General features: G+C 36.8%; 1 protein-coding gene across 2 annotated transcripts in view; it reads left to right on the forward strand.

The window, feature by feature from the left end:
• The window catches only part of KCNIP4 (potassium voltage-gated channel interacting protein 4), a 383,855-nt gene that overhangs the window by 92,081 nt on the left and 267,467 nt on the right, over window positions 1-24,307 (forward strand). The window contains exon 1 of one of the 2 annotated variants that reach the window (XM_041402784.1): window positions 10,338-10,425. The exons of the other annotated variant lie outside the window; for it this stretch is intronic. Coding sequence (XP_041258718.1) covers window positions 10,338-10,425 — 88 coding nt within the window. Of the gene's footprint in view, window positions 1-10,337; window positions 10,426-24,307 lie in introns of those variants that run through there. 2 annotated transcript variants of the gene reach the window in all.

A 24,307-nucleotide genomic window follows, 5' to 3' on the forward strand; every position in this document is an offset into this window, starting at 1 on the left:
CCACCAAAATCTTTGTGCCATTTAAAATGATACCCTTCAAACCCAAGGGAAGTGGCAGGAGGAATTTTTGCACTTGGTTTAAGCTAACAAAAGAAGATCATTAAAATTTGATCACCTTCTTTTTAAATAAAGCACTGCTGGAAAAGGAAAAAAAAAATTGCTCCTGGCAGACCAGATTTTTTTTTTAATTTTATTTTTGATATCAGATGGTGATAACTATTTACTAGATTATCTAGTAAAGAACCTGAGAAAGACAGGGTGGTTTTAACTCCTCTTTGGAGAAGTAAATGAGGTCTGGACATGTCCACAGAAGTAAACTAGTTCTGTGTTGCAACTGATGAGAGTGGTTCAGAAAGTTCACATTCTGGAAAAAAAAAATAAGACAGGAGGTTCAGGATGAGGCAGAGGAAGAGCCCAGCCCAACAGTTTACCTCTAAGAACTAAGGACTGATACAAAAACTGTTTTCCCCCATTCACATACCTTAACTACTTCAGTCATAGCAATGTCTTTCATAATTTAAAGTGAATATTGATTTACTTTTTGTCTATGGGCAAGTATGTGCATTTTGGTCACTTCTGTGAACTTTAAGTTCACAATGTGTGGATTCCTGGCAAATCACACTGCTGAGCAAGTTCAGAAGTTGGCATTGCTCTTAAATGATGACCATGAGACCAGCTTTTATTGAAAAGTCACAGGCAGGGAAGTAAACTGCAAACAGATTCATACAGTAAGAGAAAGTTTTATACATGAAATCTTTCTATGGACAAGAGAGGGAATATGCTTAACCTGATCCATATGTTTACAAAGCCATGAACTTATTTTTAGCTTATTTAAAATATTAATAGTGTAAATATAATTTTTAGGAAATTAATTGCAGTAATATCAACAGCTTATATGGATATGAGATGTCATAGTGTGACAACTTAATGACTAGAGATATTCAGGAAAAATTTGACTTGCACATCATCCTCCCCTAGATAGTATTGGAATCTTACCCGAGACTGTAGGATGTCTTGAAATAAGCTGTCCTTGTATTGATACTGTTCTACTTTTATAGATCACTTGCAAGGCAGTCACACAAACCACTCATGGCTTTTCCCTGGTGTTTTTTTTTCTTGAAAGATGGAATGTTCCAAAGAAGCCAAAGCAATATCTACTACAATAGTGAGGAAGTCCTATGGTTGGTTTCAGATTAATGTTTTGCCTTCAAGAAAAATCAGCATGTTAAAACATCTACTACCCATGTATTTTAATCTTTTATTTTGTTCTTTCATTGGGTGGAAAACCAAAGAAATAAAGTATTAAAATGTGATCTATCCGGGCTATCTCTGAAGATATCATATGAAGGAGTCTAGATAATGATAAGGTAAAATAATGTGGGATAAAATGTGATTATTAAATCAAAAGGAACTTGAGGTTGAGAGTGAAGTTACCTAATGGAAAGGAATGAAGACTGTATGACATACCATAAATACTTGAACAAAATTACTAAGGACATCTTTGCAATAAAGATGCTTATACCTGACAAGTTAGCTGTGTATTGGATATTGTGAGGGATGGTTGAGAGTATTTGTGGGGTTTCCCCCCGCCCCTCAATCTTGTTCTTTGGACATAAGATAAATGTAATAGCTTTTTTTTTTTTTTTTTTTTTTTTGACTGAAGACCTTATCTGTTCCATTTTTAATACACTTCCTACAGTAAAGATAGCTGTCCTCTTCTGATGGGTAAAAGTTTGATGTCATAATTTCTGTAATATAAAGCAGATTTCTATTTGGTGTCTGAAGGTCTATATTGAGGCACAGACCAGCAGATATGAACTAGGAAATTTCTGCAGGGCTTAAATGGAAGCAGTATTCATATTCACCATATAAGACCCTGTAAAGTTTAAAGTTTACCATTGTTCTAGTGTACAGATGTTGTCTTCCTCTGTTAATATTTCTTCTCCTCACAATGAGAGATACAAGCAGGGGTATTCCTCTGTATTTTTATATTTCTGAGTATCAGTGTTGATTATATAATGTATGTGTGTATTATATCAAAATTAATATCCTTTGTACTGATCTGTAGTTTGGAGTCTCATTACCAGCCTTTTACTTATCTTCCTGTTCTAGGATTCAGAGTTGCATATTTATTTACAGGCAATTGATGAAGTTGCTCTTTACTCACCTTGACCATACACAGGTTATTATCATTGTCACTGACTTGAAACTTTATAGTAGCTGAGTTCATAATCACACTGCTTCACTTCCTCAGGCTATAGAGCTGAAAAATGGTTTGTGTTTATGCTTAAGACCTTTATTTGATCACACGCAGTTTTCTGAGGCCTCATGCACATGGTCCCAACTACCTGCCTTACCACTAAGTGTTCCCACCTGGGAGCCAAAAATTGTCTTTCACTGATGCCTTTTGGTGACATGTGAGATTGAATTCCCTGGTTGCTCTGTTTTCCTGCTTTTAATCTTGAAGATTTACTTTGCCTCTTTTCATCACTGGTTCCTGGGGACTGATTTAAAGTGGTATGAGAAGGGCAGATGAGGGAGGTTTGCCCAAAGCCAAAGGTAGTTGTGGCCATACTTGTCAGAGAAATGGCTGAATGGCTACAGAAGAATATGTGGTAGAAGGTGGGGAAACAAATGATACTAAATAGATACTGAATAAAGCCTGCAAAATCTACCCACTGTATGTAGTGTGCAACTTCAGGACCCTAACACAGATTCGGATGTTTCCTTTATGAGTCCAGCAATGCTAAATGGGTGTAACACCCTGTGATTCATATCCCTGATGACCATTTCCTGCCTGAAGCACACAGTGGGTAGCTTCTTCAGGGTTAATCTGTATCATGAAGCCTAGATGAATTTCCAGTTGCCTGGAAATGATAATAAAATGATTTTTGCAATGAATCTTTTTGCCTGTAATGAAAGTAAGAGTGCAGAGTAGAAAAATTATTACATAGTTTAGAGCAGTAGAGTTTTGAGAGCATATAAACCTTTCTTACTACTCATTCATAAGGTTCAGCTCCCATAGATATGATCAGATCAATTCTATTTTAAATGGTTTTCCTGTATGACAGAGTCAAATTTTATATACTTTGTGTGACAGCTCATCAGCTGTATCATGTAGGAAGAAGATCTAGGGGTCCTTATTACAATGACAACTCTTCTGGAAAATCTGGAGTAGACTGGTAACTGGTCATGTTCCCTACAGGGCATTGCTGAAGGATTCCATAGGAATGCTGTTAAACTGTTTTTCTTCTCAATATCTGCAGGACCATGCCAGGAGGGAAAACAGACCATAGACCTAGGAGTGTGATAATTTAACTTGCTCTCCACACTGGTACTTCATATTTAATAATTAACAGAATCAAATTTTGGGTGAAGGAGAACTGTTGCAAAATTGCTTCAACCAAGATGTAGGCTTTGAAAAAATGTTTGGACTTTGGTATCTCCCTTCTGTCTTTCTCCTCCCTGAGGTAGTAGCTGCAGTATATTCACTTAAATGCATTGCAATTCATGCCAGAGTAAGGATGTGAAAACTTAAGGATATGTACTTTTCAATCTTAAATTTTAGGTTAATTAGAGCATCAAGTCATAACTAGCATAAAAGGGAAAAGAAAATGCTTGAAAACTATGGGGAAGCTTTTGACATAGAAGAAGAAATCTGGGGTTTGACCATTTATGGGAAATCCTCGGGGCACATAAGTTGCAATAAGTTGCAACAGAATAGTTACTGAAGCTATGAAGTCTACCTTTTTAAAACTATAAATATATATATATACACACACACACATATATATATATATGTTTCAGGTGATCATATATACATACGTAAGTTCATGTATGCAGTGAAAACAAGCTTGCTCAGAATACATTTACTTGCTGGCCTAGGCTGAAGTAGTTATTATACTTAGAGAATTCTCATGGCTGATTTGGTGCAATGCTTATTCTATTGCCTTAAGAATGCTGCATACACAGTATTGTCTGGTTTGCAGCCAATTTCTGATACGTCTCTCTTTAACAGGTTAATATAGGTTTTGGGGTCAAAACACAACCTTTACAGTATTTTTATTTTGTATGGACATGATATGGATATGTTTTAGTTACATCAAATCTCAAAGATTTATGGAACTTATAGACTATTACAGCTTTTACAGGTTTCTGTAACAGGAAAGATGTTTTTTTCTGTTGAGATTTCTCTTCCATTAAGTATAGATATAAATATATGCAGAGTCTGGTACAATTAAATGAGTTATAAGAACTTTTCTCTTTTCTCTTGGAGACAACCCCCAACATTCTTGTAAGTGGAACTAAGATAAGCGTCCAAAGCCACCAAAAAAATAAAAAAAACCCTCATATACTTGATACTAGTATGCCTCAATCATTTATTTTATTTGCAAATACTCAGAAATAATATATTTTTAAGTTGAAAGGTATGACCATACATACAAAACAGGATCTGTATTATAAGGAAAATAATATTTTAGTTTATTGATAACACTGCCCTGCAACTTTGCATACAGGTATTCAATATATATTGAACATTAAAAGTTAGTACTCTGACTGCTGCAGTGAGAATTTTACAGTGCATGCACAGAAGTTAATGTGCAACATGAAAACTGCATTATGCCATTTTATGTTTCTGCAGGTAAATCCCAGTCTTGTTTATTCTCCAACACAAAGCACGGGCTGGCTGTAGGTCAGGCTGGGAAGTTGCTCATGTTTGACACTGCAGTGTTCGGGAGTGATGAATATTTAATTGGGCAAGTGTGGACCGTGGGGGAGGTTGAGGCAGCTGTAGCTCCTGGTTGTCTGTCTGCAGTATCATCTTAGAGTGTTGTGTGAAAATGAATCCTTGGGGTAAGCTTCAAGGAGACTGAGTAGGTAAAAAAAGGCATTCTGAGAGCAGCTAGCTCAGGGAAGGTGGGAATAATACAGATAAATGTTTTAAGTATTTCTGTTACACTGGTCAGAGATTCTGGTGGGCTAAGCCAACGTTTTATTAGATTACATAAATGTATTAGAAAATTCAGTTGGAACCTATAGAGTCTGGGACTATAACAGCAATGAAAGTAATTTATTTTATGCAGGTATTAGCTATCAGAATAGAGCACATGTATAATTTGTTGATATTATGCAAACAGTGTGAAGTAGCAGTCATTTCTCTGTAGTCCTATTTTAAACACAGCAACAGAGCTGTTTGAAGATATTATTCTTAGCAAGCTTTCAGGAGAAATTAAAGACTAAAAACAAAAGCAGGAAGACTGTATTAATTTTCAGTAGCATAGGCCAGGATAAAGACTTACTGTTTTTTTTCCACATTGCATGCAGTTTGGATAAGTAACAGTTGGGCTAATAGGAAGGTTTTAATTCTGCTATGAAGAGTATAAAAAAAATTAAAGAAGGTAAATAAGTCTGTATTCATAACCAGGGACATTGGCAGCCCCTCACTCTCTGTCCCAGGCTCTGTGGAAGGCATTGTTCCTACAAGACAGGACCAGATCATATCCACATCCCATACAGACATACATTTTAATATGGAATGCATGGAGCAAGAAACAGTTTCGTGTTCCTTGTTGTCACTATAGCATTCAGGACAGAAAACAAAGAACAATAAACTTTTTAATCTACGTAAATTTAGCTACCATGTTACTGCTAATCAGTTAGGAAGGGAACATATGCCTGCATCTCTGCTTCCCCAGCTCATCTTCTTTCGTATAACCATCTCTGGTCTGTGTTAATATCCAAGACTAAATTTGAGCAAATGACGTGCAAGAGAATTTTTGTTGCTATTCACTGGCTGTGGCTAAAAGTGGTAGCTGATATTTTCATGGACATCATGAATAATTTGGAATTACTTCTGCGGTTTCCAGTGACTTCTATGATGAATGACTCTCATCCTGCTGCATCCACTTGAATAATGACGGCGAACTTGGGACACCTCAGTGCACAACACTGTCAAGTCAAGAAGTATAAGTCCATAGAAGAGCTATTAAAATAAATACAGTAGGGACTGTGATTTAAGAGGACCCTTACTTTTATGACAGGCAAGGAGCAACTGAAGAGAGGTCTGATGATGGTCATCTACTTGTGGCAGCTGTTTATTATGCTCTATCGTAAACATCTTGCTGTTACCTTGTGCTCATCCATCTGTTTGTTTCTGCCCATCTGTTATTGCTTGCCATGTGCTTAGGTTGTAAATATCACTGTTGTTTGAAATAAAAAGGTTAATAATACTTTGATTAAAAAAAAATCCAGTTATTGAATTCAGTATTTGCATTAAGGAAAAAAAAAAAGCTCTTACAAGCCTCTGTTGTCAACATCGAGGAAACTCTGTACAGGTTTTCTGTGTTCCTGGATAACTTCCTGTGGTTACCCTTTCTGATGAGGTTGAAGCATTTAATTGAGTTGATTTTTGTTGTAAGATTTCAATTTGTTTTTAGTCAATAGCAAGGGCTAGTTCAGGAGGAATTTTTTTTTTTTAAGTCAGAGGATTGTGTGCAAATGAAAGAGGTTTACAAGGCAAATTGCCTGCAAGAAGCCAATCAGCTGCTGCTCTGTGTATGTCACTTCAGCTTCTGCTGGAAATTTTATTCCCAGACTAGCAAATTTATATTTGGCATGCACTGTCATCCTTATTCTATGGGTTTCTTCTCATCAAATATTTGTGATGGCTTTTTTTCCTCTCCCTAAACTTTTATATGTGCTTTTGGCATTTGAGTCTTTGCCATTGTTATTTAATATGACACGAGCCACATTTAATTTATTTTTGAATGTTTTAAGAGATGTTTTTTCTATTTTTTTTATTAAATAAAATCTGTATTTAGTAACTTTTTCTCTCTCAAAACATAGCTATAATGCTAGCTAATTCACCATTTTATACCAGTCTGTTGCAGTGGTCACTTCTGAGACATGCAATGCCTTTGGGATTTCTATTTTTTCTTTTTGAAAGAAGAGTCAACCACATTATCCCAGCAACCTAAGGAATCTAAAAATCATTGATTTTCTTTAATTATTTGAGAATGTGTTTTCATGTTGCTGTGAATGTATTTCTCTTTTGGTTTTGTTTAGGGTTTTTTTTTTTTTTTTTTTTTTGTAGTGAAATACTATTCCTACACAGGAACAAGTAAAGCAATACTGATACATACCTGCCAATAATGACCAGATCTGAACTCTGAACTACAATATTGGTGTAGCTTTTTCTTTTGCACTGTTAGACTAAAGCTATATCAGTGTGTACCCTTCTCTAAGGATGGTTAGACTGCAATTCAGTTGACAACAGGTGGGCCTGGGACATGGACCTGTGATGCTGAGATCCTAACTGAAGTTATAAAAATGCATGTGGAATTTCATCTTTGGACTGAATAGAATTTAATTTCATACATTTTTGGTTTTGCATTGCTTTCTTGCCATGGTGACAAAGATTTTTAAGATTTGTCTTGTAGCTTTGTGTAGAAATCCTCATAGGAAGAAAATATTTTATTATTATAAATTAATTTGTCCTGACTGCACTATAGTATGCTTTGTACATTCAGAGAGATGTTTCCATTTTGCTTTTAAACTTGACTGCAGCTGTTGACAGTCTTTTACAAAAACTGCATCTGTTTCCTCCCTAGTAATTTCATTCTTGCTAAGCACTTCAAAACAAAGCAATTTTGTATTTTATGTTATTGTAGGAGCCCATGAGCTGGACTTGGTGAAACGATGTGAAAATCCACTTTACAAAGAGTTTTTAATTTTTCCTTACGTTTGTTTTTCTTAATGTCTGAAAAGAACTTCTGTTATGTATGCATGTGTTGTATTCTTCCTCCATTTTACTTAAATAGCGTTTTTTCTAAGTACCTGGTTCCAAAGTTGGAATTTCTAGGAAATTATGCAGAATCTTCTGACATTAAGAGGATCTTTTTCAGTGGGTTTTAGTTCAGCTCTATGGAATATAAATTATTAGGTATGGACCTAGCTTGTAGATATAAAATGTAGTTTTTTACCTCAGTACAAAGAGATTGGCTCTGTCTGCGTACCTTAGTGTGTCCCATCAATTAAAAAAAGATAAAAAGATACATTTCCAATATATAGAAGTTGATATTGTCCAACTGTCCTTCATATTATTTTACTATATTTTTCAAAAGTACCATGGTGGTTTTATTACAGTTTTCTGTTCTCACTTTCCTGCCCCCTTTTCTCTGATCTACTCTCTTGATTTGGGGAAAAAAATCTTTAGCCTTAGTCAGTCTTTCCTGCTGACCAGAAAAATATTAGGAGATAGATTTAGATCCATTGCTATAAAATACTGCACTGATTGTTAAAAAACATCTTGGTGAAACTAGTCAAAAATCTTTCATGAAATCTTCCTTAGTTAGCAATTACTGTTATTGCTGTATTGAAACATAAAGGCTTAGGAAACAGTGTCAAACAGTGTCGGAACTGGTACAGCTTTATTGGAGGGTTTTTTTGGGTGGAGGAAGAACAATACATGGTGTTGGTGATTCATGCTTATGGCTTTAGAAAACCAGTATTTCAGTTGTTTAGGCTTCAGTTATTTTCAGTTTCTTATTTTGAAGTAACTCTGTTAGTGACAATTCTATTAAGCAATTGGAGATGTCAAAGGATTAAAAAGGTCAAGGACTCCAGCTCAGAACCATTTGCATTGACATCTTCAGTCCTCTTCTGAAGAAGGGACAGAGGCTTATGCTTTCAATATTTCTTCCCCTCTACCAGCTATTTAAGGAGTTTTCCTTTCAGAGACCAGAGGAGTTCAGAACTTTGTAAGGCATACTGGCATCTCCAGTAACACAAAATTTGGGGTTTTGTTGGAGAGGTATTGGGTTGGGGGTTTTTGTTTGTTCGTTGGTTGGTTTGTTTTCCTTGTAGGTTTTTGTGGGAGGTTTTTTGTGTTTGGGGGGTCTTTTTTTGGACGGTTTTCTTTGGTCAGACTGTATTGTGTCTTTTCAGAAAAAACTGTGCCAAGAAATTAGTTCCTGCTTAAGATGAGTGGCTGTAGGAAGTACTGCAAACATGAAATAGTGGAATTTGCCCACATCCTTCTCAGACTAATCCCTGTGTTGGAGTAATCTGGGGGCGTCTGTGAGCTATTTTATTTTGGTTCTTTCCATTGTCTGTGTAGCTTCACTGGAAACATAAGACAGCATGCTTGTGTTTCAGATAGCAGACACAGAAACTGTGTCATCTAACTGCAACTTTGATAATGCTTTGATGTATTGTGTCTATAATGTATTTATCTCTGCTCACTGCATAATATAGACAATAATTTGAAGATGTGCATTTGTGTTTATTGTAATTTTTTTAAAGACATTCGCCAAAATGTTTTATGGTCAGCGCTGTCATAAAATTAGATCAGTTGATGATTTTCTTCTGTTAAGCTTGTCCTTAATGGGTTGTCTTTTTTTTTCTTTTTTTAACTGTATTAGGCATTACATATTGCATCACCCTCTAATGCAATAGAGCTGTTCTCTATGAGGGAAGTACTGTAAGGGAAATGAAAACATATTCTTTGGGTTCTGTGGTCATGGATGTAGACTACAGCAGATAATTTTTATTAATAAGAAATACTTCTCAGCAAGTTGGAAAACAATGAATTTATAATGGAAGAGTAAGGAGTACAGGTAGCTTTCTGACGAGACTTTCTTGGAGACATCCTAACGCTAACTGTGCCAGATCCTGTTTCCCAGCTGCCGCAGGTCAGGGGGTTGGAAAGCAGGGGCAGCTCCCGCACAGAGCTACCTGCAGGATTTCTGCTTCCTTCTTCCCGCCGTACAGGTGTGCAGCGCCCTGGCGTTTGCACGACCTTCAAGCAGGCTACGGGGCCCGAGGCCGACGTGCAGGGCGCAGGTGAGGGGAGCCCCGCACACCTCGGTTACGCTCCCGCGGGTCAGGCAGGGCCACGACCGTGCCCCCGGCCCCGGCGAGCGCGGCCGGCCCGGGCGGGGCTCCGCTCTGGGCTGGGCCCGCCTCCGCCCGGCACCGCGGGAGCGGAGCGCTGCCGTGCCCCGGCCGGCTCCCACCTGCCCGCCCGCTGCTCGCGGGAGGAGGGCAGGGCGGAGCGGCTCCCGGGGGCAGTGCTGTGCTGTGCTGTGCTGTGCTGTGCTGTGCTGTGCTGTGCTCCGCACCGCGCTGTGCCGTGGCAGCGCCCGCGCCACGCAGCGCCGGCCGCCGCGGGCTCCTTGCGCAGCCACCCGAGGTCGATCGGCGGAGTTTGCTCGGCCGTGAGGAGGCGGCGAGGCCGTGTGAGGCTCTGAACTGCCCCAGAAGTTTGCTGGCAGAAACTGTTCCCTTTATTGGCAAAGTCGTCAGGCTCTCCTCAGAGGAATACCCCATTGCCTAAGATGAGTGGCTGTAGGAAGCGGTGTAAGCGGGAAATAATGAAATTTGCCCAGTACCTTCTCAGGCTAATCACAGGTTCTCTTCACACAGGTAATGACTGTTTTTCTCTGTAGTCGAGCTGTTCAGCATGCTAACGAGAGAATTGCCTAAGGATAATACAGGGTTGTCATTGTTTTATATTATCATTCCTTTCATCTTATAAATAATAATAAAAGAAGATCTGTGAACTACTTTGTGGCTAAGCATAATGAAAACAGAGCATAATCTGATGTTATAGTGTTTAGACAGTCTGACATTCTCTAAGCCTTTACACACACGACCCAAACTGGGATGTGAGTGTACGTGGTTCCACCTGTCCACCTGTCTGTGTTAACGGTACTGCAGAGAAGACACGTTGGTCATAAAGGATGAATCTTATGTATTTTATTTTCGCTGTTTCTTGGACTGATATTCTTTGACAAGCACACTACATTCTCTTTCTCGGAGGCTTGGTTTTGCTTATCTAAAGATGTAAATCAGCTGCAATCTGTCAATGGGATGTCATGGTATCTTGTAGGAAATTGCAAATAACACTTGTGCTTTGCCCTTAAGGAATCTGAAACATAGTGGTTGTCAGCTTTCCATAGGTAATTTTTTTTCTGTAACCTTGGACAAAGTGTGCAGTACCAGGGAAGGTTTCTAAGCTAGACTGAGCAGATGCTGTAGTTTTCTTATCACTTTGGAAAATATACTTTTCTCACAATTCAGCATTTTCTGTGGCTGTTCTCAACAGCTGACAAATATGATAACTTACATGATGTCATTCTGTATTTATAAAATATAATTATGCTTCTTTCTAGACTTCAGTTACTTTTTTTTCCCTTGCAGAGTTGCAAGTCCAGCATCAGCAGATAATATCCAATTATGCTAAAACGATTGTTGAGAATTAAAAGCCATTTACTTAAAGTCATCTGAAAGTTTCAGCTGGTTGTTTTAATTTGTTTGGTGGTGGTGTGTTGGCTATTTGTGTTTTTTGTTTTGGCACTGATGAAAATATTTGAGAGCAAAGTTGACTCTTTAGCAATAATTGGAAGAATTGATGCATGCAATTAATCAGATTTGGGATTATAATGCTATAAAAGTCATAGCACAAACACTGGCAATGTGTACTTCATAGGATGCTTGTAACTTTTGGAAATCTGACACAGCTTTTTAATAACTTTGAGTGTCTGGTAACAGAATTTCCCTGCCATTATTTTCTCTATCATTCCTAGTCTATTGTAGTTTCTCTTTTGTGAACTGCATCAATTCATATTTTTCTGAAAACACTCTTTTCTTGAACCTTTGGGTTGCTATGGAAATTAAATAATATATGATGCAAGAAGAAAGATGTGTTAGAAATTCATAGCAATATTTTTTTCACAAAGTCATCTGAGCTTTTCCTTTCCTGTCTAGTGAATGATGCACACACTACTCTATTTTTCAGATTGACATTTGTGCTGCAGCCTTTCTGAGCTCACAATTCAAAACCATTTCCAGGACTTGCTGTGGATACTGATTCATATGCTATCACTAAAAGAAGTTATTTTTTTACAATTAAGCAGCATGTATTCAGTGATAAAAAGACAAGTGGAGTGGCCTCAGATGTGTTTCCTTAAAGGCAAGCAAGCAAAAAATCCCCACTTCTAGGAAGAGCTGAGATACTTCTGAAGAGATTTTCAGATTGTTTTTACTACAGGTAATGGTATCTTACTACTCTTATTAAGTTAATAGACTTCATCATGTTCAAATGATGTGGCAAATGAGATCAGGATAATGTGATAATACTTGAAATGCCAAGGGAGGTAGAGCTCCGCTGTTAAGCTCTTGCATAGCCCAGTCCTACTCAGTAACCTCAACTGTTGCAAACCAGTCACTGTTCTGCCTGAAAAATGTAATGCATAATTTATTCTGTTGATAATTAGTTGATAATTAATGAAGATGAATGAGAAAGCCTAGTTGAAAGTGATAGAAAGTTATACTTTGTATATTAAAGATACTGCTGTTTCTATCTTGAGCATTCAAAAATTTAGGATAGGTATCAGAAACAAAGTGTGCTTATTTAACTTCTTAGAAGCAGGCAATCTCCTCACCCAAGTGGCCAATTAATTTCAAATTGTAAATGTTTACTAAGAAGCACAATGGTGAATGTAATTTAATTTATATGTTGATATTATTTGGCTTCTAGTTTCTTTTTCAGGTGTTTCTTAATATTTAAATTATACTTAATAGTTTGGAACTACACATTCTTGAAAGTACTTGCACTGAGTCTAATCCATCCCTTCTTCCTGTATGGGTAGGCATGTGGAATATATACTTAATCTACACATTTGTCCAACCTGTGCTGCAGCTGGTGTGGTGATAATGATCAGAAAACAAAACAAAGTAATACAGGAGGGAGACTGGGTTTACTGGCTGTGGGCCTGGCTAAGGAGTCACTGTTGATTACTGGTTCTATAGCTTGTGTTTCATAACAATTTATAGCACTACAGACCTGTTCTGTGGTGAATCTAAATGTTTAAAATAAAAATGTTCTCATATAGCTGTCTGTAATAATGCATAAGCATGGACTTGTACTTCATAGTCTACTCAGCTGGAACCAATGTTAATGAAACTACCCCCTTGCTTGAAGGTAAATGCTGTATAAATCTTTACAATGAGTTTTAGGTGGCACTCTCTGCATGAATACATCCAGATCTCTCTCAGGTTTTTTTTTTTTTTACAGCAAGTCACTATGATTGATAGCAAAATGTAGTGAAAGGAAATAGTCTTTTAAACAAAGTTTTTAATTTCCCATGATTTCTGTTATATAGAAAGTTGATGTGTTTCCACAAGTGAAACATATTCCCTCATTGAAGATGGCAAACAAAAAATCATACCAGTCCCTGCTTTGTTGCCTCCTGCCTCTTGACTTGCAAGCGTCTTTGAAACGCTGTCATAAAATCTTGGCACTGCTCTTGGGAATGTTTTAGTTTTTAGATGCAGCATGGATTTTTATATTATAAATAACAAAATAAATCATTTTGAGATCAAGAAGTAGGTCACAGATTATTTTAATATGGAGAAAAGTGATTTCGGAGCAATGGCTATTAAATTTTTCTTAACTGTCACAACTGATGAAAGATTAAAGAGATGATAGAACCAAAACTGCCATTGAATTTAGTGGTAGATTTCCACAATTACATCCCTTTCAGGCATGGTTTTATTAAATGCCTGATATGACCTATTCATACAGGAGGCCAGGTTTTACAGGACAGATTCAAATTCCCAGTTAGCATACATGTATACAGGGAATGAAGTGGAGAACAGCCGTGGCTGTGAAATTGTAGTCTCTCCAACAAACTGAAGTTACCTCACTCTTCTAGGCTTTTGTAAATTAGGTTGTGGATTGATGTGGGGTTTTTTGACTTCTTTAGATTTTCTGGGGGTTTTGTTTGTTTGTTTTTGAATATCAAGGTTGATGAAATTGGTATAAAGTAGCATTTATCAAAGGCTTCATATTTTTCTAAGGTAAAAAAAAACCAAACCAGTTAGTGAATGCAGGTTGTATTTTCTGATGGCATGTTCTTTGATAAAACGGATTACCACAGGTAGTCTTCAGTCCTTCATTTTGCCTTTTTTTTTTTACACAGAAATATTATCCTGGCCTACTGCCAAGAGGAATATATCATCTGAGCATAGCTCTGAAGCTGTGGGAGGCCTCAGAACTGTACTCCTCTGACTGTCCTATTTCATGTGCCTATCACTGCCAAAAGTCTGAGACTGTTCAGGAGAGTAGTTTAGTCTGAATTCCTTCATGAGCTGCTCCTTGGTAAATCCAAGAGGAGTCACCTTTTTTTGAATGCAGGTTACCAGATTTCCTTAACTTCTATGATGCATGATATGAGAAGTAGAATAATTTAAAAGACAAAAATAATGCAAAATCAAAATAATCTTAAAAAATATGAGACAAAGAGAGCAGATAAAAAGACTGTTCCCCTTTTTATGCAAACAGGATATAACAAAATTATTTTAAAAGGATCTTTTATCTTGAAGGTGTTATGGAAAACCTAAAATGTCAACATCCATGGGAAAACAGGTTTAATGTGTTTCTAAATGCCTTTTTTTATTGCTGAAATATTTCCTTTTTCTTTCTTTCTTTTTTTTTTTTTTTAATACCAAATCAGTATTATTCATGAGCCTAATTAGTAGTTTTTCATTTATTTTTAATAGGAAAGAATTCCAGATTCAAGGTTGGAATCTCTTGGCTGTTGCCTATGAGGTACTTTCAACCTCTGGGGTGTCAGAAATTGTTCCTGTACTGAGGTGCAGTGTTCTCTCTATAGATAATTTCACAAGTTCCAGTGTGCAAGAGTGAAATATTTGCCATGTCCTGTTTAGGGAAAGAAGTCTCATTATTTTAAAATAAACCATTCCGGTTTGAATTTGCAATTCTGCATTGTACCTTATGCTGGCTCAATTTCCTGATTAGGACTGGCAACTTCTGCGGGTGCTGTCTTGGTATTCACCTTCTTAGGAGGGAAATCCCTTCAGTGGAAGGGTGTGGTGCATGCTGAATGTCAGCACAGTGGGATTTTGAGTAGGTTTCATGTACTACCTGACAGAGGTGTTTGAGCATGAAATATCAGACTTTGAAAGAAAAATACCTGAAAAAACACCAATCAACCAACCAAAAACTCCCCCAAATTTTTGTTTTGTTTTGCTTTTGTTGTTAGCTCTTGTTAAATATATTAGGTGAATTTTGCCTGAGTCCTACTGTAATGTTTCTAGAACTTTTCATTTACTGCATTGTTGAGTACCTGGCTTTTGAAAACACTTTTATATTACATTATCCTTCTACATATTATCACTCCAATAGGCATTTTGTTTAGAATAGGCTGTAGTACAGACAGTGCTCTGAGACAAAAGATCAAGATGTATTGAGCTTGGTAGCAGGCAATGTGAAATACATTCTGGAAAAAGCTGAGAATGCCTTAACATAATGTATTTAAGATGCATTCTGCTTCAAATTGGAAAAAATTTAAAATATTTTGTTTGTTCCCTCAAAAAATCAATCCTACCTATATACTTCTCACATGCTGCAGATTTACTGTGAACTTTCAGCAATTTTGTAGAAAATTGCTCAGATTTCAAGTAGTATAATTTGTTACAAAATGTGTTATAAAAAATTACATTTAAACACTCAAAAATTATAAATTTTTCCCTCATCAGAAATGGGTCTATACAGACTGCCTTTGCTCTTCCTGATTTGCAATTCAGTGTTGTGCAAAATGTTTCAGCTTCAAGTTCTATAATCCTGCATATTTGAGATAGACTGAACTTCACAGATGCATGAAGCAGTAGTAGATACCTTGAAGTGGGGCATCTAAAGGCAATACCCTAATCTTTAAACATATTCTCCTGAATATTTTTTAAATATTTGACTCAAATGTCCCAATGTTTTTCAGGCATTAACATCATATAACCTATTTAAGGAAAATTTTTTCCAGATCTTCCGAAAGAGCCCTCACTGAAGTCTTAAGGCTTCTTACGGTGTGTTAATTGGAAAAGGACAAAGTTAGCATACTGCATACAATTTCTGTTGAAGAAGTTGAGGTTTTACTCTCTCATTCCAAGTCTGAATCTTAATTAAAATGAAAGATACAGTTCATCTTCTCTTGCAAATGACACATTGGAAAGCATCCTGTAGTCATCTTTAACCATCTTCCCTTTGGAAGTCCTACTTTCTGTACTGTTCTTGTAAGAGTCCAAACCATTGATGTAATTTATAAATATAGTACTAAAAATTCAGCTGTACGTAAGGCACAGCACTTGATAACATGCTTTAAAATACTCTTAAAGGAACTTTTTAAAAGTTACCAAATCCTGCAGACAAAATGTTGGGAAATGGCAGCATTAGGACTGTCTCAGCCTTGCACAATGTAATACAGTTCTTCACTGTGTGTGTATTTTTCATCTAACCATTGCAAAGAGTAGCTTGGAGTATAGAAGCAGCATGGAGAAGGATATATTTAGATTAGAAATTTGGGTGCAAACTGAAATAAAGACAATCTTGGAATGTACAGACTGGTTTTTTGGTTGTTATGTTTTTGTTCCTTTTATGAGGACTTTCTACTGCAGACAGGCATTGTACAATGATTCTCAAAGACACTAAAATGACAGATAAAATTCAGTGTAGGGTAAAATGCAGTGGTACATGCTGGACAAAATGAGCTTTATGTCTGAATGGATAGGCGGTGAGCTTGTTACTGGTCAGGAATGAAACCCTGGGGCTGATAAACCTGTGAAACTCCTTACTAAAGGGTGTTGTTATTGCAAAAAGTTCTGCATGAATCCAGAGGGACCAGCTGGGCAAGGAGTTGGAAAACAAACCTGTTGGGAGACACTGTCTAGATTAAACATGTAAGAATTTTCCTGAGATGAAAGTAGTCCATGGCTATGAAAGTGTTAGGGGAAAATGTTCTAAGTGCTTTTTCTGTTTCTTGTTTTCACTGGGCATACGCTGACAGATGTTGGTGAAGACAGGATATTGAGCTGGATGGATCCTAAGTCTAAACCAATATGGTAGTTCCTGTGTTTTTATATTGCTAACCTGCGTTCAAAAAAAGGTGATTCCTCTTGGATTTACCATGGAGCAGCCCTTGAAAGAATTCAGAATAAGCTACTCTCCAGAACAGTCTCAGACTTCTGGCACTGATAGGCACATGAAATAGGAAAGTCAGAGGAGTACAGTTGGAGGTCTCCCAACCTATGCTCAGATGATACATTCCTCTTGGCAGTAGGCCAGAAAACATTTCTGTGCAAAAACAACAACAACAAAAAAGCAAAATGAAGGACTAGAGACTACGTGTGGTAATCTGTTTTATCAAAGAACATGCCATCAGAAAATACAACCTGCATTTACTAATTGGTTAGGGTTTTTTTACCTTAGAAAAATATGAAGCCTTTGATAAATGCTACTTTACACCAGTTTCATCAGTCTTGATATTTAAAAATTAAAAAACACAAAACCATGTCACAAAAGACAAAATAAGCTTCTCTGGGGTTAGGATGTTTTCACTGTTTCAGTGATGTAGTACCACAGTTCAGCAGCTGTAATCCTGCCTGGTTTTGTTCTCAACTAAGTGATCTCACCTCAGCACCTTCCTGCAATTGCCAGAAGTTTAAAGCAGATCATTTAAATGGAGTTATAAACTGAGTGTGAAGTCAACTGAAATAGCTTTTCAGGCAGTGTTTTTACAGATTACTGTTACTAATCATTACATGTTTGGCTTTTTTTTTGTTTTTTTTTTTTTTTTTTTTTGGTTTTGTTTTTGTTTTTTTTTTTTTAATATCTTGGGTTTGTTAGGCTTCACATATGGAGTAACATTAGGATAAGTTCTACAAACAAGTCCATAGGAAAGTGTATGTGTATATACATTTTTTCCTGTAGTATTAAATACACTGAAAAGGGATTAGAAACTCTAGTTATGTAAGAAAAAATGAGTATGTAACATCTAAATCAGGGATAGCTAGGGAAGATGGGTGCATCCTATCAGTAGCAGTGTCAGTAGCTGATCATTTGAATGGAGGTTTTAAAACCCCAGTCAGTATTTTTGGATCTGCTTCATAGTTTTATTTGTGGCAGTTAAGGGAAAGATGCAAGCTGGGAATAAAAATGAGAAACCATGACAATCTCATTCACCCAAATAGGACAATATATGTATGTACATTGAGTGACTTGAGTAATAGTATGTATTTTAACTTTTAGTTTCATGGATGTCCCTGTCTTCCAAACTGGGATAAGCACATGCTGATACATAACAGTCTGCAAGGGCTATCTTAAATCTGAGCCTGTATTAACATAAAATATTTTCTTCCTTTGTTTGATATCTGAATTCTGTAAGGACATTAGAGATAAATTATGGCCAGTTCAATACCATGTTTGGATATAAAGTTAATGGCCAAGCTGAAAAATAGCAGTGATATGTTGGCTTGGAAATACGTGGGCACTGAGCTACCTGCTAACAGCACTTCAGTCTTTAACTGGTTATTCTGTGTGACTGGCTCTGATAGAGCCAAACAGAAACAGTAGAATGGATAAAACTCAGTGCTGCTTTGTGGCTGCTGAATGCCAATGTCCCATTACACTGACCTGTTCATGGGCAGTAACACAGTGACCCCAGTTGTCCCATCACCACTGTTCTCTTTCCTGGTGTGGTGTGGTGGTCTTCACTTGCTTTACTGTGTTTTCAGACCCAGTTAATTTGTAACATTTATATTTTCTGTGTATAACCCAGTTCATTTGAACTCCACTTATAGATTTTTATGTGTCTCTGAACTGGTTTGAATATTGACTCATATGAAGTCTTCACTTGCTTCCTGTCTCTCAATGATAAGAGTCATAGAAGACAATGCAATTCACTCCAATATTTCATTCATTTCCAAAATTGAAATACTGACTTTTGAACTAATTTAAAATAAAACAAACAAATTAAAAACTGTCTGAAATTAAACTCCTGAACTTTTCATTTCAAAAAGTTGTCAAAATTGGATGAATTATTTTCTTTTAACATTAATGAAGATACTACCTTTATACTCTAAGTGCAAATGTATGTCTTTGTATTTTTAAGTGAAATCTGTATCATGGTGCAATATGTATACACTTGGACCTAGGGGGTTCACTCCTCTGAGATGCTTCCAAAAATTAAAAATATTTTAGTTTGTAAACTTCCTTTTTAAAGCTACAGCAGGTAGTCTAGGGGGTCCTGCTGCTGAGCGTTTCTGCTAATGTTGAACATTTTCAACATATAATATATATTGATTATTATTAGATTCCTGCAGTATTGAACTCTAACTTATTTTAATTCTGCATTTGAAGTTCTATTCCAAATAATGTAGATGCCATAGTTTTATAAATTAAGTTTGTCATTACTCTTTCTTCAGAATACATAAACTTAAAGTAAGCATGTACAATACATGGTGTGTGTGTGTATGTGTCAAATCGGCTCTTCAGCTTTTAATACTGGTTACAATTTGATTTACCCTCTTGAGCTTTTATGGAGTCCCCATCTAGGCAGTGTGATTAATTTTAAACATAAAATAAAAGTGTTTGGGATGGAGAGGAAAAAAGTCTGTTTTCATCAACATCCATACTCCATTAAAGAAATTGAATAAATATGAAAAGAGGTACTAGATTTTGTGTCTGTTAGTCTGGTTTTTGTCAGCAGATTTGTAATTTTTAAATACCCTTTATGAAGCATGTTAATAAAGTCAAACAACATTTAGAATTTGTGCAGTGCAGACCTTTCTGTGACAGCTATTGTAAACTTCATTTAATTTCAGGGACAAAAGTGACAGTTGGTCATTTGTATTTGATTTATAGTAACACTTGTAAAGGTCAGCAGTAAATAGATTCCTTAGTCAACTCTAAAAATAGGAATTGGGCTGTTATGTCATTTACTTCTCAAAAGTTTGTCCATAGATTCTTTATTCTAATCACTACATTTCATTACATTATTTGAAGAATTTCTTTAAGAATCCCAGGTCAGGTTTTCCCCTCAGATGATTTCCTTGGGACAAAGACATGATGTGATTTGGGGGTTCTGGTTTCTGCAGCACTTAAAAACTGAAAGTTGCTGGTCAAATGTGATGCTGACACACAGAGATGCATCCAGCTTGGGACCAGAAAAATTGGGTTAATTTCTAATCAATTAGAGTGCACATATATAGGTACATACACCTAGGACAAGCAACTGTTGTTGATTATTTAGACTATTTTGGATTATGTAAAAATTATGATTTTTACCTTTATAAAAATATATATTTAAAATTTATAAGTATACCCAGTTTTAAATAAATCCCTCTTCTCTACAATGTTAATTTTCACATAAAAGTTTTAAATGTGCTCATATCAGCATCTCTCAGGTACAATCAGTACTCTTACCATCTATTTCACTATCAGTGATGCCTATGGAATCCACAGCAGTAAAATCTGCAGAGCCTTCTGTAGAAAATACATCTGAAATTGCTTCATTACTGTCAATGTGAGGCTAATGATTATATATATTTAGTCGATTTCCTCAAATTAGCATATGTTTGTTCCCAGACAAACAAATACTAAGCAACAATGATAAGCTGCTTTTGAATTTTTTTGCTGTACTGCAGCCTAACACAAGTTTTGTAAGCTGCTTCCATTGCTGCTTCAGAAATGAAGTTAAAACATAAGAGAAATGTAAGGAATTGTCTTCATGTGAAGATTTAATTGAAATTAAGTAAAACTGTTACATTTTACAAAAAGCAGAACTGAAATGACCTCATTTTAATTTAACATAATTCATTTCTTAAGGAAATGAAACCAAATTCTATTTTAATTCTGAATGAGTGGGTCTCAGCAGTGACTGAATTAATCTTAACTTCCACCTTACTGATAATTAATAATTAACTTCCCTGAGTAGCCTGTGTGTACAGCTCCTCAGGATTCTTGAAAAAGCATAAGGGCTTTTTACTGAGGACAAGAAAAACTTTAACTTATTCAATCAGCTAATAACTTTTAAAAATGTAACCAAATTAATAAAATTATATGCAACTTAATGTCAAGAGAACAGAAAATATAAAATAAGACTGTAAGGAAAATTAAGGCTGAGAGTAAGGAGAGAGGATGGAGAAGAAAAAAGAGCACAAGTGACACTAGTAAATAAAAATGTACGTTTATGCACAGCCTCTGATACCTCTATATTATTGTGTATCAGATTCATCCTTGGTGTAAAGCTGCAGGCAAATCTGTACCAATGAAGAGTTTGGTCTAAGAGAAATATTTAGTGGGACAGCATGATGTCATGTCTTCACTCTCAGCACTCTGAACCTCTAGCATTGAAGGCAAAATTTTTACATTATAGAAATACTTATACTTCAAAATTGGCCTGATTTTTGAGTCCAGTGAGTTACAACAGTAACTGAAATGGATGTTGGGGAAGACACAGCTGATGGCGGCTGACAGTCACTGCTCACTTTCAGTTTGATGTATCTGTTATTCTGACTGCTGGTTTTGGAAGTTTCATTGCTATTCAGACACTCTCCCTCTTGCCACACACAGGTGAATTTAAGTGCTGCAACATCCCTCGCATTCACGTTCACAATGCTGTGAAACTTTAATGCTGAGTGACAGATGGGAATAGAAACAGTAGGGCATTCCTGCCCTGTGAAGACTTACCAGATGAAGTGCTTGAAGCTCCTCAAATAACTGCTGTAGTCTATTGTGAGAAACTAATTGGATTGTATGTATTGCTTACAGGAAGTTCTGAACCGATCTATTAAATTACCTACCTGTTGTCTGTATAGTGTCGTACTGTGACAGTAATTGAAATGTCATCCTGTTGAGACAGTATAGGACTAAGGTCAGTCTTTTCATGACTAGTCTGCTGAGATGTTTTCATCAATCAAGTTGTACCATATAGTAAAAAGATATCCTTTTTCATCAAGGAGGAAACAACCCTTCAAAAAGCAATAAAATTCTTGTAAATATCCTGGAGTTGGTCCGGCTGAAGGTGACAAAGATGATTAAGGGAGTGGAGCGTCTCTCTTACGAGGAAAGACTGAGGGAGCTGGGCCTGTGCAGCCTCAAGAGGAGACAATTGTGAGGGGACCTCATCATTGTCTGTAAGGGAGGGTGTCAGGAGGATGGAGCCAGGCTCTGCTCAGTGGTGACAAGAAATAGGACAAGAGGCAGAAGCTGATGCCCAGGAAATTCCATCTGAATATGAGGAAGGACTTGCTGTGTATGTGACCGCACATGAACAGGTTGCCCGGAGTTGTGGAGTCTCCCTCACTGGAGATACTCAAGAACTGTCTGGACACAGTCCTATGCCATGTGCTCTGGGATGGCCCTGCTTGTGCAGGGAGGTTGGACCAGATGGCCCACTGTGGTTCCTCCCAACCTGATCCATTCTGTGATCCAACTTAACAGTCTAAATGGGCAGTTTGCTATCTGTGTCTCCCCGTTTACAAAATTAGTAGTAGTACTCTTATCTCCTATATTACCAGGTAGAGTTCATCAGTAAAGAGAGTAATGATAGAAAATAGAGTGTTTACACTTTTCAGTGCTTTTGTGTTGACTGTTTACTTTTAGCTGTATTGCTGCTGATCAAAGTCAGAAAATTTAGGTTTGAGATTTTCTTTCTACTACAGCTTACTTGAAAGGTAAACATACACTGAGGCATTCATTGTATGTATGACTGTATGAACAACAACAAATTTTTACAATACTGTTCTTTCCAAACAATACAACATTTTAGTTTATATTTTGTACTATTTTTTTTTTTCAGATTTATTTTATTGCCTCAAATACCAGATCTGTATTGCACCACAACTGCTTAAGAAATACCACCAAAGTGTATACCTGGGGATGAAGCATTCCACACTTAAATAGACTGAGTCCTGTAACTACATCTATACCTTACCTGGAGGTGCAGGCTTTATAATCTGACAGGACAAAGGATGAGAGGCAGAAATGGTTGCACCACAGTGAATTGAAAAAGTGAAGTAAACATCATGGTGTGCCTGTGGATCTGGGAGCTGTGAAGGGGAATGTGCAGTGCTGGAGCTTTAGCCAGCTGGGCCATGGAGGAGCAGAACTTGAAGGAAGAAGCCTTCAAACACATGTAATTGTGCCTACAGGGCACTGGGAAGGTGATGGCTAGTGGAAATATCCTGTTTCATGTTTCTGCCCACTTACAGGCTGAAGCAGTGTGGAAGATCCTCGTTGCACTTACAGCTCCCTGCAGATTGAATATGGCATAGGAAGCAATGCTGAAGGTCAGTAGTTAGGAGATGAGTAGAGCTCAGCTTAGATTTTTCTGAATTATGTGTATGCATTTAAATATCACTTATTTTGTCTCCTTACAGGATAGGTTTGTACTTGCAAAACTAACACTATATACTAAAATGTCAAAAATTTTTAAAATAATTTTTTTACTAATAATCTTGAAGATAAATACTTTTCTTCACTGTGGCACCTATATATATATATATATATATATATATATATATATATATCTTTGCTTTTACTACTTTCTGTTAAGTCCTTTATAGTGTAGGAAATTCAGATCTTGTAGTACTCAAAAGTGTGCAGTCCCCCATCTATAACAATAAGTTCTATACGGTTGCTCTTCAATTCTTTTTCATACTTCTGTAATAATTCAAAAATAACATTTTGAATGTTTTTTTATGGACCTGCTCCTAAGCTAATGTTTTCTTAGACCTATGAATTACAAGAGTATGTTTCCATTTTTCAGTGCTTGTAGTCTGTCTTGATTCACCACCCTATGGTGTGAGGTAAAGCTGGTTTTCCTACCTGCCTTATATTATTATCCATCTGCCTGCTGTCTTTGATTATGTCATCCCTGGTCACTCAGTTCCGTGTGGTCCTTCTGCAGTTCTTCCACTAACCCTTCACTGAATATCATCTGTGGATTTTTCTGGCTTCATTATTCATCCTGTGTTTCTGGACACTTATGAATATGCTGAACATTTGGAGCGTTGGCATTTGCCTTCTAGGGACTCCACTGTAACTTTCCTCTGATGTGATGTCACTGCCTGTAACTACTGCATTTCCTGCCTTTATATATATATACATATATATATATTCTAAAACAGCCTTTCCTATGCTGGTATCATGAAAGACTGGCAGACTCCTAAAAGTAGTGCATCCAGATCAAGTGGTCATACACATGGAACTGAAAGGGAACTGATGCCATAAGATCTGCCTCAAAAAAATCAGTGTTCTTGCAACCAGTGGCAACTGTGTGCCATCTGTTTTAATGAATTTAAAACTCTTGGAGTTTTTTGACCTTTTCTCTTTGCTTTGTACTAGAATAACAAGGTATTAAAACACATTACCAGTGCAGAGTGTATCTATATAAGCCACTGTGAATTTCTCCTAAACAGACAAGAGGGATGACTCTCTTGCTCCAGTGCT

The sequence above is a fragment of the Onychostruthus taczanowskii genome, unplaced genomic scaffold, assembly GCF_017590055.1.
Source record: "Onychostruthus taczanowskii isolate IOZ18803 unplaced genomic scaffold, ASM1759005v1 scaffold2, whole genome shotgun sequence".
In the NCBI taxonomy this organism is placed as follows: domain Eukaryota; kingdom Metazoa; phylum Chordata; class Aves; order Passeriformes; family Passeridae; genus Onychostruthus; species Onychostruthus taczanowskii.